This window comes from Pholis gunnellus (assembly GCF_910591455.1).
Source record: "Pholis gunnellus genome assembly, chromosome: 14".
Taxonomy (NCBI): Eukaryota; Metazoa; Chordata; class Actinopteri; order Perciformes; family Pholidae; genus Pholis; species Pholis gunnellus.
Genome location: NC_136541.1, coordinates 9,683,365 through 9,698,738, shown reverse-complemented (window position 1 = coordinate 9,698,738; position 15,374 = coordinate 9,683,365). Strand labels below are relative to the sequence as shown.

Here is a 15,374-nt window from a genome sequence, read left to right as displayed (position 1 = left end):
AGGAGCCTCTTCTGTTCACAGAAAAGCCCGAGAGAGAGATATTTATACACAGGCTGCATGTCACTGCTGCCTTTTCTTGTCACCAATAAGTTGCTTCATTCCTTCATGTTTTAGCTGCTTTGATGTTTCACAGAATAATACCAACAGATGAGGTTATAGTGACCGGGTTTGGGCTCTTCTAACATGTCTGATTTCTATGTAATTACTTGTTTCAGATTGGTGATCAGTTTATTTTTAACAGATTTGATCTTGCGTTAAACTTCATGCACTGTATTGTTTAATGCTTGCATGGTTTGAGGATGAAATCTGATGTCACAGTTTGAATTTTTGCATCTAAAAAAAGTTGAGGTGGAGAGTGTGTTAGAGAAAAACAATTCAATTGAATTTGTGGTTTTGGATTAAATATCAACAGTTTTGGTATTAAAACAAACATGGATGATGTCACAGCTCAGACAACTTGCTCCAAAAAGTCAAACAGCGCTACAAAGATCAAAATTAAAATGCAGCCTAAATTTTTTCAGTTCAGTTTAGTCATTTTTTGTTGTTGCCTGTTACCAAGTTTACTACAGCACATTATTATAACTACACCAATCATACAAAAAATGTTGATGAAAAGAATGATAAAACGGCTTAGTCCAGAATAACAAAAACCTTTGTGTCGCTTGCTAAAATCAGATGACACTGCTGTCAGCTGACTGAGGAATAATCAAAGAGGGCACTATGGAAGTGTGTGTTTGAATATATCTGTGAGTGTGTTTGTGTGCATGACTTCTGAGGAAAAGGGAGGAGTGGTTTAGAGCTGAACTGTAGAATCCAATCTACTGGAAGCTCAGTGGGACTCCATCTACACAAACCACCGTCCTTAAGGTTGTTAGAGCCCCCTGTGGGACTCTCTGTCTGTCTGTCTCTCTCTCTGTCTCTCTCTCTGTCTCCCACTTTCCCCCTTGCTCTCTCTCTCTGTCTCTCTCTCAATGTCTGTCTGTCTTTCTCTCTCCCACTTTCCCTCTCTCTCGCTCTCTCTCTCTCCCATTTTCCCTCTCGCTCTCTCAGTCCATCTATTCAGTCCTCTCTTGAGGCCAGAAAAGCAACAGCAGAGAGGATGTTGCAGAACACATGTTGTTTCCTATATGAAGCTTTCCCTTAAAATGTGTGTGTAAATCCAACATTGAACATATTCAAGTGTATCAGTGGGGCCTGAGATTTAGTGTAACTTTAATTGTTAATTGCTCTTTCTGTCCATAAGGTAAGTGTTTTAAAGTGGCCGTGGATGTCGTTTGAAGTTGTAGATGTATTTTTTTTTATTTTAGAAGGCTTTCAGCCTGCCTGGGCATTTTGAAATAGTTGAGAGAGCCTAAAGCTGCCCAGCATAGCATGCTACATGTCACAAGATTAGCTCCACGGCCAGCGTGTTTTTATTTAGTTTCTAGAGAACAGAGGCTCCGACAGCCTGTATTTAGCTTAGAAATTAGTTGGATCACATTTGAAAGCAGGCACTGCTCCATTCAAAATACAATAAACCATTTGAATCGTATATATTTGAAATCTAAATCGATACACGAAAAGCTCCAATGAGTCAACACAATTGCCTTTTTTTTCCCCTGTTGAGTATCTCACTTTACATATCAACTTAGCAGAATTGTGTCATGTTTAGATTGTTCGTAGGCTCTTGTTAATTGTTAGTTTTGTCTCTCTGAATGTTTAATATGAACAGCGCCGCAGAGAGAAATGGGAATTTATGTTCCACTTAAAGAAGGGGAATTGTGTCTATAAATAGAATTTTATTTTTGGGTTAAAATGTGCGTCCATTTTAAAGGACAGACAGAGACACAGCGCGAGGCTGGTGAATGGCGGATATCTGCGAGTCTGTTGCTGTGTGCCGACTACACACACACACACACACACACACACACACGTACAGTACACACACACAAACACATACCTTTCTCTCTCTTACACACACACACACACTCACACACACACCCACCCTGCTGTTGACCAGGAGTGTAAAGGCACAGACTGCTGGAGGACAGCAGTGGCGCTGCAGGTTCCCTGCTCAGAGATTGTGGAATGGTCGTCCATAGACCCCCCCTTCTCTTCCTCCTCGCTCTCTCTTTCTCTCTCTCTCTCTCTCTCTCTCTCTCTCTCTCTCTCTCTCTCTCTCTCTCTCTCTCTCTCTCTCTCTCTCTACACTGTGGCTCCCCCTCCTCTCTCTCCCCCCTCTGTCGCTCCCTCCCCTCCCCTTCCACCCCCCCCCCCCACCCCCCTTAGAGCTTATGTAAACTAGCTGTGGAGCCAGGGCAAGCTGAGGCTATTTTTAGCAGCAGCACTGCAGAGCAGAAACTGGCGGAGGGTCACGTGTGCGCAGCCGAATCAAAGGGAGTATCCCGGCAATGCGCTGTAAACAAAGGGAAGGTCAGTAGCAGAAGGTGAGACACAAAACGCCTCTGTGTTGGTTTTGTGTGTGTGTGAGCGACTACGCACCGCCTGGCCATACCTGCTCTCCTCCTAATGCCCTGACATAAAACAAATCATTGCCATTGTATGAATGCACCCATATGCTTTCCTGCTGGCTCTGTCTCCCCCCCACTCCACACACACACACACAACACAACACACACACACACACACACACACACACACACACACACACACACACAGCTCAACCATTTCTGCCACTGCTAGAGACCGAGTGGAGTTGGGGGGCTGAATTGATCAAAGCAGGGTTTGACACGCAAGGAGACATTTTGCTGTCTAATCATGACAGGGGCTCCCAGCTCTACACTCTCTCCCTGTTGCTGCCGAGTCGGCCTATCACAGTGAGCAGCAGCAGCAGCAGCAGCATACTTGGAGCCGTGCACAATCCACCAAAAACCACATGACAATGTGTGTTTAGCATTGACATTAGCATATATTTCTATCACATGGGGGAGCTTTTCAAACCCTCAGCGCCCGCTCTGCCTGGTTGTGTGCTGTAGCTAAGGTTATGTAGCCTGCAGGCCTGGCTAGCAGTGAGGCTAGCAGCTAGCCGTGTCCAGCCACACCCAGGCAAAAGGTCTCCCTCCACCTTGGCTGTTAGTCAAACAAGCTTCAACTTTCACCTCCGGTGGAATGTGGTCAAAGGGGGGCACAGAGCTATTTATAGAAACCTTTTATATTTTTCTGTCACAGCGGTTTGTTTGCCAAGACGGTTCTAGCTGTTGGCTGTGTCATCGGGCCGGGCTGATGGTGGTAGCTCGGAGGCTAACTTAAGTAAACATTTGGCTCTAGAACAAGCCGTGGTTGGGCAGTTTGGTTGGATGATTTATTGTTGTGGGCATTCTTAACCTGAGATTCTGCAGCTTGTCTGTACTGACCAGATAGATAATGAGCCCATCTTAAAGTGTCCTGACAAAACAATACGTTATGTCAGGGGAACGTCCGGTTCCTCTTGCGGTTGTGGTTCTTCAGAGTGATACTGTACTCTGGAACAATATTTATTTAGAAATGTAATTCCATTCCCCACCTATTGTGTTTTTTCAGCTGCTACAGGTTAAACAAAGGTGTAATGTACTTACATGTTCCTTTGTGGTACTTGCCAATTTGTCTTGCTATGTCTGCTGGACCTAAAATAAACAGATTAGTCCATCAACAGAAAATGAATCTGCAACTATTACGGGAACCAACAAATCATTTTAGTTATTTCTCAAGTAAAAATGTCCCGTTTGTCAGACACGATAAGGGTATTTGTCACTATGTCCTAAACATTTAATAGACCTCATAAGTAAGAAATTTACAGATTGATCAATAATGGAAACCGTGTGCTTTTTAATTTTTTGTTTTTTAATTCTTTACTGAAAACTAGCAATTGTTGACATTAAAACATATAAACCAGCAGCACATAGATACATATGTCTTGTCACAGGGTGTATTCAAACACATACATCTCTCGTGTTTTTGACTTGAAAGATGCTAATTGTGCATTCAGCGGAAAGCACAATTAGAAACCCACACTACCTGCTTCTCTAGACAAAGTTTGGCGTGCCACTTCTAGCCCATTATATTCAGAAAGTAGAGATGACTTGATTTTTAGTTGAAGGGAACATCACTCACAACTAAATTGGAAAATGTCGGAGTGTTTGACATTATCTTTAGCACATTTTAGAGTTGTGTAGTAGTGGAATGAAAGTGGATTTTATTTAGTTAAATGGGGATACATTTGACTAAGTAGCAAGTTGACCAAGATTACCCGTGTTGGGTTGTCTGACACTACTTTTCTCACCTGTTCGTTGGCGAAGTAATGACACTGTACCCTCCTCACTCTGTACAAGTATCCCATTAATCACCAACATGTGGGGTGGATGTGTTGCTTTCTCCATGGAGGCTGTTACAAAGCTGTCACATCACCACCACAGTTCACAGTTACCACTTGACCATAAAGAATCCAACGGGCTTTACCGTAACCGGGCCCGTGTCATGGGACTCTCATCGACTGCTCCGTGACTTGTAACATCCTTATCAATCCCCACGGTTCAGCTCTCAACTCATTTAACCCCGCTCGTCTAATTTATCACCACTGACGCCGCGTCATGTCACCGTGTTGCCGCAGACTTTATGTCTCTTTACGTACTACAGAAGACCAGATGTTACATTCCTCCCCCTGACTGAAGATGTGACTTATTTTTGGTTGTGTGCTTGAGACGGTGGCACTCTAAAATAATCTGTCTTCATAAGCCTAAATTTGCTGTGCCCTCCCACCAAAGACACACACACACACACACACATACCATGTAGAAAGCTAGCACAGAGGACGGTTCTGCTTTGTGTTGATGTATGGGAGAGTCTGGGAATGGAAGGATACAAGTACGGCCTGGCTTAGGAAGAGAGACGGGGAGAGAGAGAGAGGAGCGGTATGGACCGACTGGGGTTGCCATGGGAACCCAGCTGCTAAAAGCAGGCAGGGTCAGTGTGGAAGAGAGGCGGTGAGCAGCAGGATGCCACCCGGAGGCCAGTTTGTGAACTACACAAACAGCACACAGGCCTCGACAACTCGAGTTCTGGCTCAGAAAGTGCATGTTTAAAACCTCAGAATAAAATTTGAAAAATAGATAAATTAGCTATTTTTTATTTAATTTTTTATAATGGAGGTATTAATTCCTTGTGTGTGTGGATTTGGTTAGTTTCTAATCGCCAGTCAGCACGGCTCAGTTCAGGCTTATGCAATCTGCACCGATCCGGTAGACTCCCCTGTCTGATATTAATGGTTATTGACTTTTGATTAGGGGAAAAGAGGAAAAGCTCATTTTCACTGGGTCACCGGTTGACTTCCAAGCGGAACAACTAATGTGACATGGAGGCCGCGGTTGTTTACAGGCGAGAGAATTGAAACCTACTCGATATTCGCTGATTAGTCTATTTTTATTTTGTTTTCTATTTTTGGCACAGACTAATTCAGTAGCTGACAGATAGCGTATCGATGTTGGGCCTCAACATTATTTCTAGAAACCCATCAGTCAATTTCCCTGTGAGAACTGTAGCTGGGAGCTCCACTCGGGACACAGTTCAGACCGGACCTTTCCCCCCCGTGTTCCCACTGAGGCCGAGTCTATTTGAAGCAGGGAGTAATGTAATGGTCCACGTGGACGTTGAGCAGAGACAAAAGGGCATTACAATGTATTTCTCATTTTTATACAACACCTTTCAAAACCATGACCTGATGCGGCTCTGGAAGGCGAATCGGGCGGCCTTGAGATAAAGCAGGCGCTTTTTGTTTACACAAGATTTGGTTTGACTTTCAGGAGTGTCTCCGTTCTCGCTCCTATATTTAGGAAGTACCCACTGAGCCGTTGATGGATTCGTCTAGTTTCAGATCCATCTCCCAAACTGCACAGTGTTCCTGTTTGGATGGATGAGTTGAACCCGGGGCTCAGATCTTTCCACCAGGTGACCAGGATCCTGCACAGCTTCACCTTCGTGTGTGTGTGTGTGTGTGTGTGTGTGTGTGTGTGTGTGTGTGTTGAAGCATGAAGGAAAAGTTCTCAAGTGAATTCATATTAGATTACAGTTCTAAATCATTTTAGGAATGATCAAAGCATTGCTTACATTTTTCTTTTTTTTTAATTGATTCATTGATTGAATAGACATTTGAATAGACAGACCAAGTGTTAAAAATGAATCGCCCGTTTATCGATATTGAAAGTACTTGTTAGTTAAAGCCGTAGATCAGTTGATGATTGAAATGTTGTTCCTGTTCCGTTTTAAACCTGTTTATTTAGTGTCCTCTTTAATAATGAGCAGTCATTGTTGTTCCTGTCATGGTTCTGCTTTTGCACTTCCCGGAGGTAATTTGTTTGTCAAACAGTGTGGTCGCTACGGTGATGCCGTTTAGCGTAAAGTTACCGTCAGGAACTTTGACATCCTTAAGGTGGTGCTCTTCTGTATTTTCATTCAGCGATGTTTGTAATCGCTGCTCGTACTCTGGTTGCTTTCCTATTTATTCTAAATGAATGTCATGGATTGTTCTCTTTAGGTCATGGTACAATAAAAAATAAAAAATGGGCTGTAGTGAAAGATATGTTTGGGCATTAACAAAAACATTTAAATAGAGCGTGGTGGGGCTGCTGCCATGTCCAGCAGTGAGTTTTAAAGCACTGTCACCAGTCGGATGGAGACCAAAGTGAAAGTCCATTATGCTGGCCCGAGCGCTGGCCTGAGCCGCTCAAAATATGGAAACTATTGATCGGATCCTCTGCACTGCTAATTAAAGATGGTCCACTATTTGTAAAAAGTCAACCCAATTATCAAATGAGCACATGAGGCTGGGAGCTGTTGGTTGGTGTGAAGGTTGCCGGTCTGTTGAAGGGGACTTTTTCCAGTCTTTATTTCAGCATTGTTGTAACTTTTCACCCTCATTTTATCCACAAACTGGCTCTAGGTTTTTTTTTTGTTTTTTTTTGGGACATGTGTTGTTACTGATTAGTTCACTTCTTTTCCAGTTGGCTACTTTATTCTGGTTGTAGCTTTATTTGTGTTTCGGCCTGTTTGTTTATTTGTTTGTTTTGGCTCTATGAAAGCGACCTAATGGTACGAGAGCTTGTATCAGTGTTGTGGTTCCGGGAGAAGGCCCCCGTGGAGCTGGGTGACCCATGTCCCTGTGTGAAGCGTTTTTAATGCTCCCCGCTGCTGTACCACCACCATCTTCCCTCTGCCCCCCTTTTCTGCTCAATGGGCAGCAACATGTGACCCCGGACCACGTGGGGGCCGAGGCCTGAGGCCCCCGGAGGTGTGTATATTCATGCCTCTGTCTGTGTTTTATGGAAAGATGAGTCCCAACGCCACAGAAAGACCAGGCCAAGTCAAGTGATACTGTCCTCAACAAAGACTATACATGGCAACACAGACTGGCCTGCAGGACGAGTACAGTCTATTTTGGCTAAATACAGAGACAACCCCGCTGTGCAGACAGAGAGAGACTTTCATAGTCCAGACAGTAGTTTCCCTTTTTTATTCTAACCTGCCAATTAAGCACAAACTGGCGTGGACTAGTAAAAGATAAATGTGAAGTAACAGCTGGATTAAAGTGGTTCGATAGTTTGGAACAGATGTTGAAGTGGAAAAAGCAAAGCGACAAATTCCTAACAAATGATAAACCATAATAAATGTATTGTGCACAGACAAATACTGGTGGCCTGTTCTCCCTCAAATCCACAAATTTGACAAAATGACCACATCACATAACGATCCTTGATGCCAGCAGAGAGCCGTTCTGGGAGGAAATTGAAGAAACCAAACCAAACCGCAGATTTCACTGGACCTGAAACCCAGCTCGTCTATTTGTAGCGCTCGACCAGAACATCCGTAGCCTCTGAAAGCTGCACCCAAACCTTTTGATAAGGCTTTATCTGGACCACCACTCGGTAATCAGAGTTATCTTTGCTCTTGTTTTTTCCCCCCTGAATCCAGGACCCTCGTTCTCTTTTTTTTCTTTTCTTTCTTCCTGGGTACGAGGACTATATTTGGCTCTCCAGTGCTCTACCAATAGTACTTCTGTCACATGGCAGTCACAAAGCGCTCAGTAATTATAACCTAGCAAGGTTTCTGCAAGGAAGGCTGACTAAAAATACTCCCACATTGTTGCAGCGATGGGGCGAAAGCGGGACGTTTTTGGAGGTTTTGTTGATGTTTTTTCGTGTGAGTCGGTGTCGGTGTCGGTGTCTGCTCAGGGGAGACGAGTGTCAGTGATACTCAACTCTATATTGTGTCTTTTCAAATGCGGTGCAGTGTTAATGGGTTTGCTGGATGTGTTCGCCTTGATTCCAGGGAAGCACAAATTGAAATGTAGATATAATTAATTTTTGCTAAATGTGGTTCTTGAACGATGCCGACGTACATCTCTGCATGTTGCCGAGTGTGACTCCAGATTTGTGTTACTATTTCAACATGATGTGTGTACTTTTCTTTCTTGGTCCTAGTTCCAGCTTCTCAGTTGTGAGAATTTGCTTCTCTGTGTTTTATGTGATGACAAACTGAATATCTGTAGGTTTAATCCGGCCATAATGAGCAAATTGATGACGCAAGCTTGGATTTTAGGAAATGTAGTGGACATGTGTCACTATCTTGTGACATTTTATAGGTTAAATAATGAATCGAGAAAACAATGAATGGGGGGGAGGGGGGATCACCAGCTGTATTTAGTTATTACTGCCCTCTAAAGTCAGTAGAAATCATGTTAAACTGGGTGCTTACTGAAATTATTGCCGAGTGAGAAATAAGGAACAACTCCATTCTCATACATATTGTTTATGTGAAGTTGTACCCCTTCAGACCTCTTAAAAATTATTCACATCAATCAATCTGAGAGGGGAAAATCAAACTTAGATTGAACTTCTGACAATTTGTCAATGAGCAACTGTGACGAGAGGTCACAAGGAGATATTGCTTGCTTTGTGTTAAAAATAGTCACAAACAAAAATTGTTTGGTAACTACTGTGATCGAGCATGAGATATAGAAAACACATTATATTCTGCAATCTTAAGAAAACTTCTTTGTTTTGTACAAATCCCCGCAAAACTTAAAAAATAATTGTAATACCTTTTTTCATTGAAAATGAGGATAATAGTGTAAAAATAATCATTCCCTCTAATATCGCAAATCATAAAGCAATTGCATAACTACTGGTCATCAGGGTGTGTTTATGCTTCAGGTTTCGGTGTTAAAGGTCGTATAGAAATAAAGTAACAAGTGTCCAAAGGTCCCTTTGTAAGTTAAAGACAGGTGTGGAGAATTGTGGGAGTTTTTCTTACGGGATCAGACCTCTGGTCAGCCTGGGGAGACTGACTTGGTACACACACACACACACACACACACACACACACACACGTGATCTGGTTAATAAGTACATAATGTTACGTGCACTAAAATAATAAATACAGAATTTTTAGATGACACTTTACTCCGTGGTAACGTGCAGTGTGCATTTGTCATTTTTGTGAGATTGCGAATACTAAATCAACAAGCCAACAAAAACAAGAAATACATATTTTTGCATAACATTTCCTCGTGGAGATGCATGTTCAATGCTGCCTTTCTTTCTGTCTTGTGGAACAGTAGACGCATGTACTCTGTGTGAGAAAGTCTAGTGCTCCTTCAGAAATAGCCTTACTTCTGCTTTTGTGTGGACCGTGTGAGGCAGAAATAACGTCGGTGTGATGAAAACAGTGTTGTCGGAGCATGTGAGCGTTGTCTCTGTTATCTCATGGTTCATAATAGAGCATTCGTTCTCCGCTGTGTGTTAGGCGTGCTACTTTTAGGGGTTGAATTGAGAAAAGAACTGACGGCCAACCCCCGGCTGAAACCATACAAAACCACCTGACTTACTGATCGTATGTGCGTCAGGTTTCTTGTCGCCATGTTGACTTTTCTAGTGACATCCTGAAGCTACAGACGGTTTGAGTAAAATATTAAGTGTGATGAGACGGTGCTGTTTGGTCCACGTCTGTGTCCTACATACTGGATTCACTTCAGCTTTAAGCTCCACATATACCTGACACACCTTTATTTCCTCTGCTGTGTATTTGTATTAATTTGTACTAGTGCTGGGCGGTATACCGGTTCAAATCTCATTTGAGATGCTGGAACCATCAAACCTTTGGAATTTTGTTTTTAAAAATACAAAAAACAAATGACCAAAACAATATAACAATTGTCAACATTTTTGCTTTGGGCCCTGGCTAATTTGGAGCTCCAGTGTGGCCTGCTGCTGGTCCTGTATTAAAAGTCAGTTCAGGTAACAGAAGGAGAGGCATTATGTATCATAATGTACCTTAAATACCTGTGTTGTGCTTTTCCCACAGCAGTGTAGTAACATAGATCTAGATACATTTACCTGTTTAAGGCCATATTCCACTTATCTTATCTATGACCTTTTCTCACTAGCTGCAACCTCCGATCATGTGAAGAAACGATGTGTTTTTGGACCTTCATCTTGGTGTGAGCTATAGACACTTAAAACTAGATCATTTTATAAGTGTGCAAGATTTTAAAAACAGGATGAAGGATCATTTGAGCACTGAATGAAAAATCTCGATTGAGTTTTTTTTTAATGGTTATTTTAGTTTTGAACTCTTTGCTGTTTTGTTCTTAAGTTCTTTGTCTATTTCTTTGTGGTGAAACTTTTATGCTGCCATCTCGGGACCCCTTTTGAAAAGAGATTCAAAATCTCAATGGGATTATCCTGGCTAAATAAAGGTTAAACAAAAATAGGTTAGAAAAAAAAATATATATACAGGACTGTCTCAGAAAATTAGAATATTGTGATAAAGTTCTTTATTTTGTGTAATGCAATTAAAAAAACAAAAATGTCATGCATTCTGGATTCATTACAAATCAACTGAAATATTGCAAGCCTTTTATTCTTTTAATATTGCTGATTATGGCTTACAGCTTAAGAAAACTCAAATATCCTATCTCTAAATATTAGAATATCATGAAAAAGTATACTAGTAGGGTATTCAACTAATCACTTGAATCGTCTAATTAACTCGAAACACCTGCAAGGGTTTCCTGAGCCTTGAAAAACACTCAGCTTGGTTCAGTAAACTAAATCACACGTATGGGGATTATCACAATATTCTAATTTTCTGAGACAGTCCTGTACATAGTGGCCCTTCGACCAGCATTGTTGGAGTCCCTTTGATTGTGTGATCCAGATCATCCAGGGGCCTCGGTGTCCTGAGCCTGCTGTGCTGCAGAGAGGCCCAGCTGCTGCTGCTGCTGCTGCTGCTGCTGCTGCCGCTGCTGCCGCCGCTGCTGCCGCTGCTGCACATTCTCTCTCAGTAGTGAAGAGACGGCAACAGCAAACTGTCTAACCTCCACAATAACCGCCTTATGTAATCACTCTGGCTAGAGACAGACCAAAATAGCCCAGACTGAGCAGCCCTGCCCTCTTGTGGCAACCAGCTGCCTAAACACCGGCCTACCAAGCCTCGACAGGCAGTCAGACATGGCGGCCGCCTTTAGCAGCATCCAGTGCCGCTCACATGAACATCCAAAGGACAGTTTGAGCGTACGCAGCACAAGAGGTTTAATGAATGAACAGTTGTGGCATGGGATCAGATTTGACAATTGCAGTTGAAGAGAGAGGTTGAAATGAATAGATACGATTGTGTTGGGGTTGGTGAAGGTGGTCTTGTGTTTCTTTGTGAGATGAGCTCTGGTTCCCTGTATGTTTGGTTTAGAAATCAGTATTCATGGAGACTAATGTGATTCATTTCCTAAAGGGAGATTATAGGGACATTGAATTGTTTTATGTAGTTTTTCCTGTACCAATGTGAGGGTCCCGGGACAGAGGATGACGCATGTGTACAGATTGTAAAGCCCTCTGAGGCAAATTTGTGATTTGAGATAAATGAATTCAGTTGAATCTTAATAACTTTCATGTTCCTGCAGCAAAATCTTAGTCTGTACTGTTTCTGTCTTTGCAGTTTCCTGGACAGAATTGACTCTGTAAGACAGAACGACTACACACCAACAGACCAGGTCAGTCCATTATTCTGCACAGTTCACAGTTTGGAAATCACTTCCAAAAGCTTGTTTGTCTTAAGTTTTTTACTGAATCGGATATGTCTTCATCTCCACGTTCTACAGGACCTGCTACGCTGCCGAGTGTTAACTTCAGGGATTTTCGAGACGAGGTTCCAAGTAGACAAAGTGAACTTTCAGTAAGTGTTGCTCAGATACTTGGACATCAAACATGCATGATGTAAACATGTTTTCACTTTGCTTTTTAATTTGTTGTCGTTAATTCTTTATTGCAAAGACATGCTCCATCCATTATGTAGAGCAAATCATATTTCATTTTTCATTTGCCAAGTACTTTGTTAGTAACTTCTACACGTTGAGACGATTTTAGAAAAAGATTGCCTACATACATTTGTAATTGCCCCAAAAAAGAAGGACATACTTTTTTAATGGTATAAGATTACACTAGTACTGTAAATCAGAGAAAATTAAAGCCATTTTCAAACACAGAAAATCTAAAATATCCCAGTGCCACCCACCCAAAAACAGAAACAAGAGGGGTCTCCCAAAATACAAAGTAGATTTCTTGGAAATAAATAAAAAAAGAGAAAGTCCTAAACCGGTTATGCAAGTGCTTCCTCCTGCCCCACTTAAGGATAGTCACTACAGGTGAATAGGGTAAATATTGTATCTCTAAATATGCAATTGAGGCAGTATTTTGTGCTTATTTGCATGAATTTCCAGAAATCTGAACATTCAAAATTCTTGTTTAATTTTGTTGACAATTTTGTCAAATGTTTTTATGGAGGGAATTTTAAATATCACTTTTGTGTCACTCCAAGCATCAGAAAATACCGTCAACAATAGTAATAGTTCCATTAATCAGGCTATGAACACTATATGAACAGACCTCACTGTGAAACCCTTCAGAATAGAGATATGAAGGAAACTGGTAAGTTTGGTTGTTTTGAAAAAGCGACCTTTAAAGATGTGTATTTAAAAATTCTGTCACATTCCTGAAAAGGAGGCTCTCCAGGCGTTTTCCAGTTTGTGCAAATCATTTATCATCGAATCATTAATGAGATGACGTACTTTTTAAACATTTGATTCCTTTTTGCGTCACTGTTTTACCAATAATGCCAGTCAGGAATGCCCTCTTGGGTGTCGCCTTGGTCTTGTGTTAAATCTGAAATGTCATAAGTTTATGATAATGAACAATAATGAACAAAGCGCTGAACCCCGACCTGTTCAGCGGCTGGAAGCTTGATCTTATTACCTAAAATGTAAAATGAAATCTCTGTGGTCGACCGGTGTGATCTCTGAGCCAGTTGAACGTTTTGAACATTAGTTGCAGTAGAGCAACCAGTAAAAGTTAAAGTAAATGTTTCATAACTGTTGATGACCCATTTCCAAAGTTGCAGACACAACAGACGTATTCTACCATCTGAAACGGGCCTTTGTATGAAATTGTATCATCCTGAATGATTGATATAAAAGCCCTGGGACATGACTTCCCCCCTTTTCATTATTGAGCTTTGATGACTTCCAAATATCCAGCCAGGGTCACACAGAGTACAGAGCGTGTGCAATGCTGTTCTTCATATTATTTATCCATTAATTGATTATTCATGCACCCAAACTCGTCCCATTAGGATCTGCGATCTCATTTTGCAAAGCAGACCTAAGATCAGGAGCAGATTCAGCTCCAGACCGAAAACAAATGTTTTGTGATCATCCAACAAACGTTTCTTCACACGAATAATCATTAAAAATACAACTGGCTCGTAAATGTTCTCAGGCCAGCCAACTGCAGTACAATATGTACCTGACGTCCCACGAGAAACACTGATTAAAGAGGGCAACAGTGAGCGTGTTGTTGTGAGTCTGACCCAGTGTTTTGTCTCCTCCATAGCATGTTTGATGTTGGAGGCCAGAGAGATGAAAGGAGAAAATGGATCCAGTGCTTTAACGGTGAGACTTTCAGCCTTTTCTGTTCTTGATCGTCTTCATAAAGCCTCACTGCACAACACATTCACCTCCTGTCACAGAAATATTTTCTGCCAGCTTCAGCTCTTACTGTTTGGGTTATCCCTCCACACATGTGACGTCAGAAAGCTGTCCTGATAGTAGTTCCTCTCCTCTCCTTCTAGACGTCACTGCTATCATCTTTGTGGTGGCCAGCAGCAGCTACAACATGGTAATAAGGGAAGACAATAACACCAACCGGCTACGGGAAGCCCTGGACCTCTTCCGCAGTATTTGGAACAACAGGTGAGTCAGAAACGTGAATGAAGTTTGAGCCCAGCGGTGAATTCTCGTGTTGAGTCCTTTCCCTGCTGTGTTATCCCTTTCTTGCTTAAATTATATAATAAAATATTTTTTGGGGGGGTAATTTACAAAGCTAGTTTGAAATCTAAATGTTCTCAAGAATTCTCAAAAAAAACAACAACATAGTAATTCAAACATAATGTCAAAGACCAGTTACGTTTAAATGTCCACACGCACATTTTTTTCTCCTTTTTTTGTCATGTTATGTTTTTTTTTCTCATATATTTCAACAATCAGAAGTGGGCCTTAATTTACAAAATGCTGATAACCTCTGACATACAGCATGACAGCATGTTGTTGTGTCAGCAAGAAAGTTGAAAATTACACAAGAATTTCCTGTCATCTCGTTACTCTCACAATTGCTAATGACAACATAAAAACACCCCCCAAAAACAAAAACATACGTCCTCCCTGAATGAAAATATTTTCATGTTTTTATTATCAACACTGCCGTGTGTCATAGAAACTGAACTGATGTTCAAGGGACCCGTAGTTCTCTTGACTTTCTTTGAGCAAATTAGATAACGATGGTCTAATTTTAAGTTTTACTTCCAAAAATCAGAAACATATTATAATTACAAATATTCTGTGTAATAGCTGACATTCAAATCCCATCATTCCCCCCCTCTTCATATACAACAGCGTTTCGTTAATGTTTCCTCTCTTGTTTTTCAGATGGTTACGCACTATATCGGTCATATTATTCCTGAACAAGCAGGACATGCTGGCTGAGAAAGTATTAGCTGGAAAATCCAAAATTGAAGACTACTTCCCCGAATATGCTCGCTACACCATACCAAATGAAGGTTTGTGCCCCCGCTGAGATACCCAAAGTGCTAATGGAGTTCCTGTTTACGTCGGTTAATGTTAAACTGTCAATCTGTGGTTCTTTTTAGCAACTCCTGAACCTGGTGAAGACCCAAGAGTGACGAGAGCTAAGTTCTTCATCCGAGACGAGTTTCTTGTAAGTATACGTCTGTAAGTTTTAAAGTGAGATGAAGTCAACAGATGGCCAGCTGTGAAAAGCATCAGCCGTACACTTAAGGCACAC

General features: G+C 41.6%; 1 protein-coding gene across 2 annotated transcripts in view; it reads left to right on the top strand.

Annotated features, from left to right (window-relative positions):
• The window catches only part of LOC306706494 (guanine nucleotide-binding protein G(olf) subunit alpha), a gene marked incomplete at its 5' end in the record, with an annotated part of 44,846 nt that overhangs the window by 24,162 nt on the left and 5,310 nt on the right, over positions 1-15,374 (top strand). For both annotated transcript variants that reach the window (XM_079173609.1, XM_079173610.1), the window contains 6 exons: positions 11,959-12,013; positions 12,122-12,195; positions 13,908-13,966; positions 14,146-14,266; positions 14,999-15,129; positions 15,220-15,287. In XM_079173609.1, the coding sequence (XP_079029735.1) occupies positions 11,959-12,013; positions 12,122-12,195; positions 13,908-13,966; positions 14,146-14,266; positions 14,999-15,129; positions 15,220-15,287 (508 nt within the window). The remainder of the gene's footprint in view (positions 1-11,958; positions 12,014-12,121; positions 12,196-13,907; positions 13,967-14,145; positions 14,267-14,998; positions 15,130-15,219; positions 15,288-15,374) is intronic.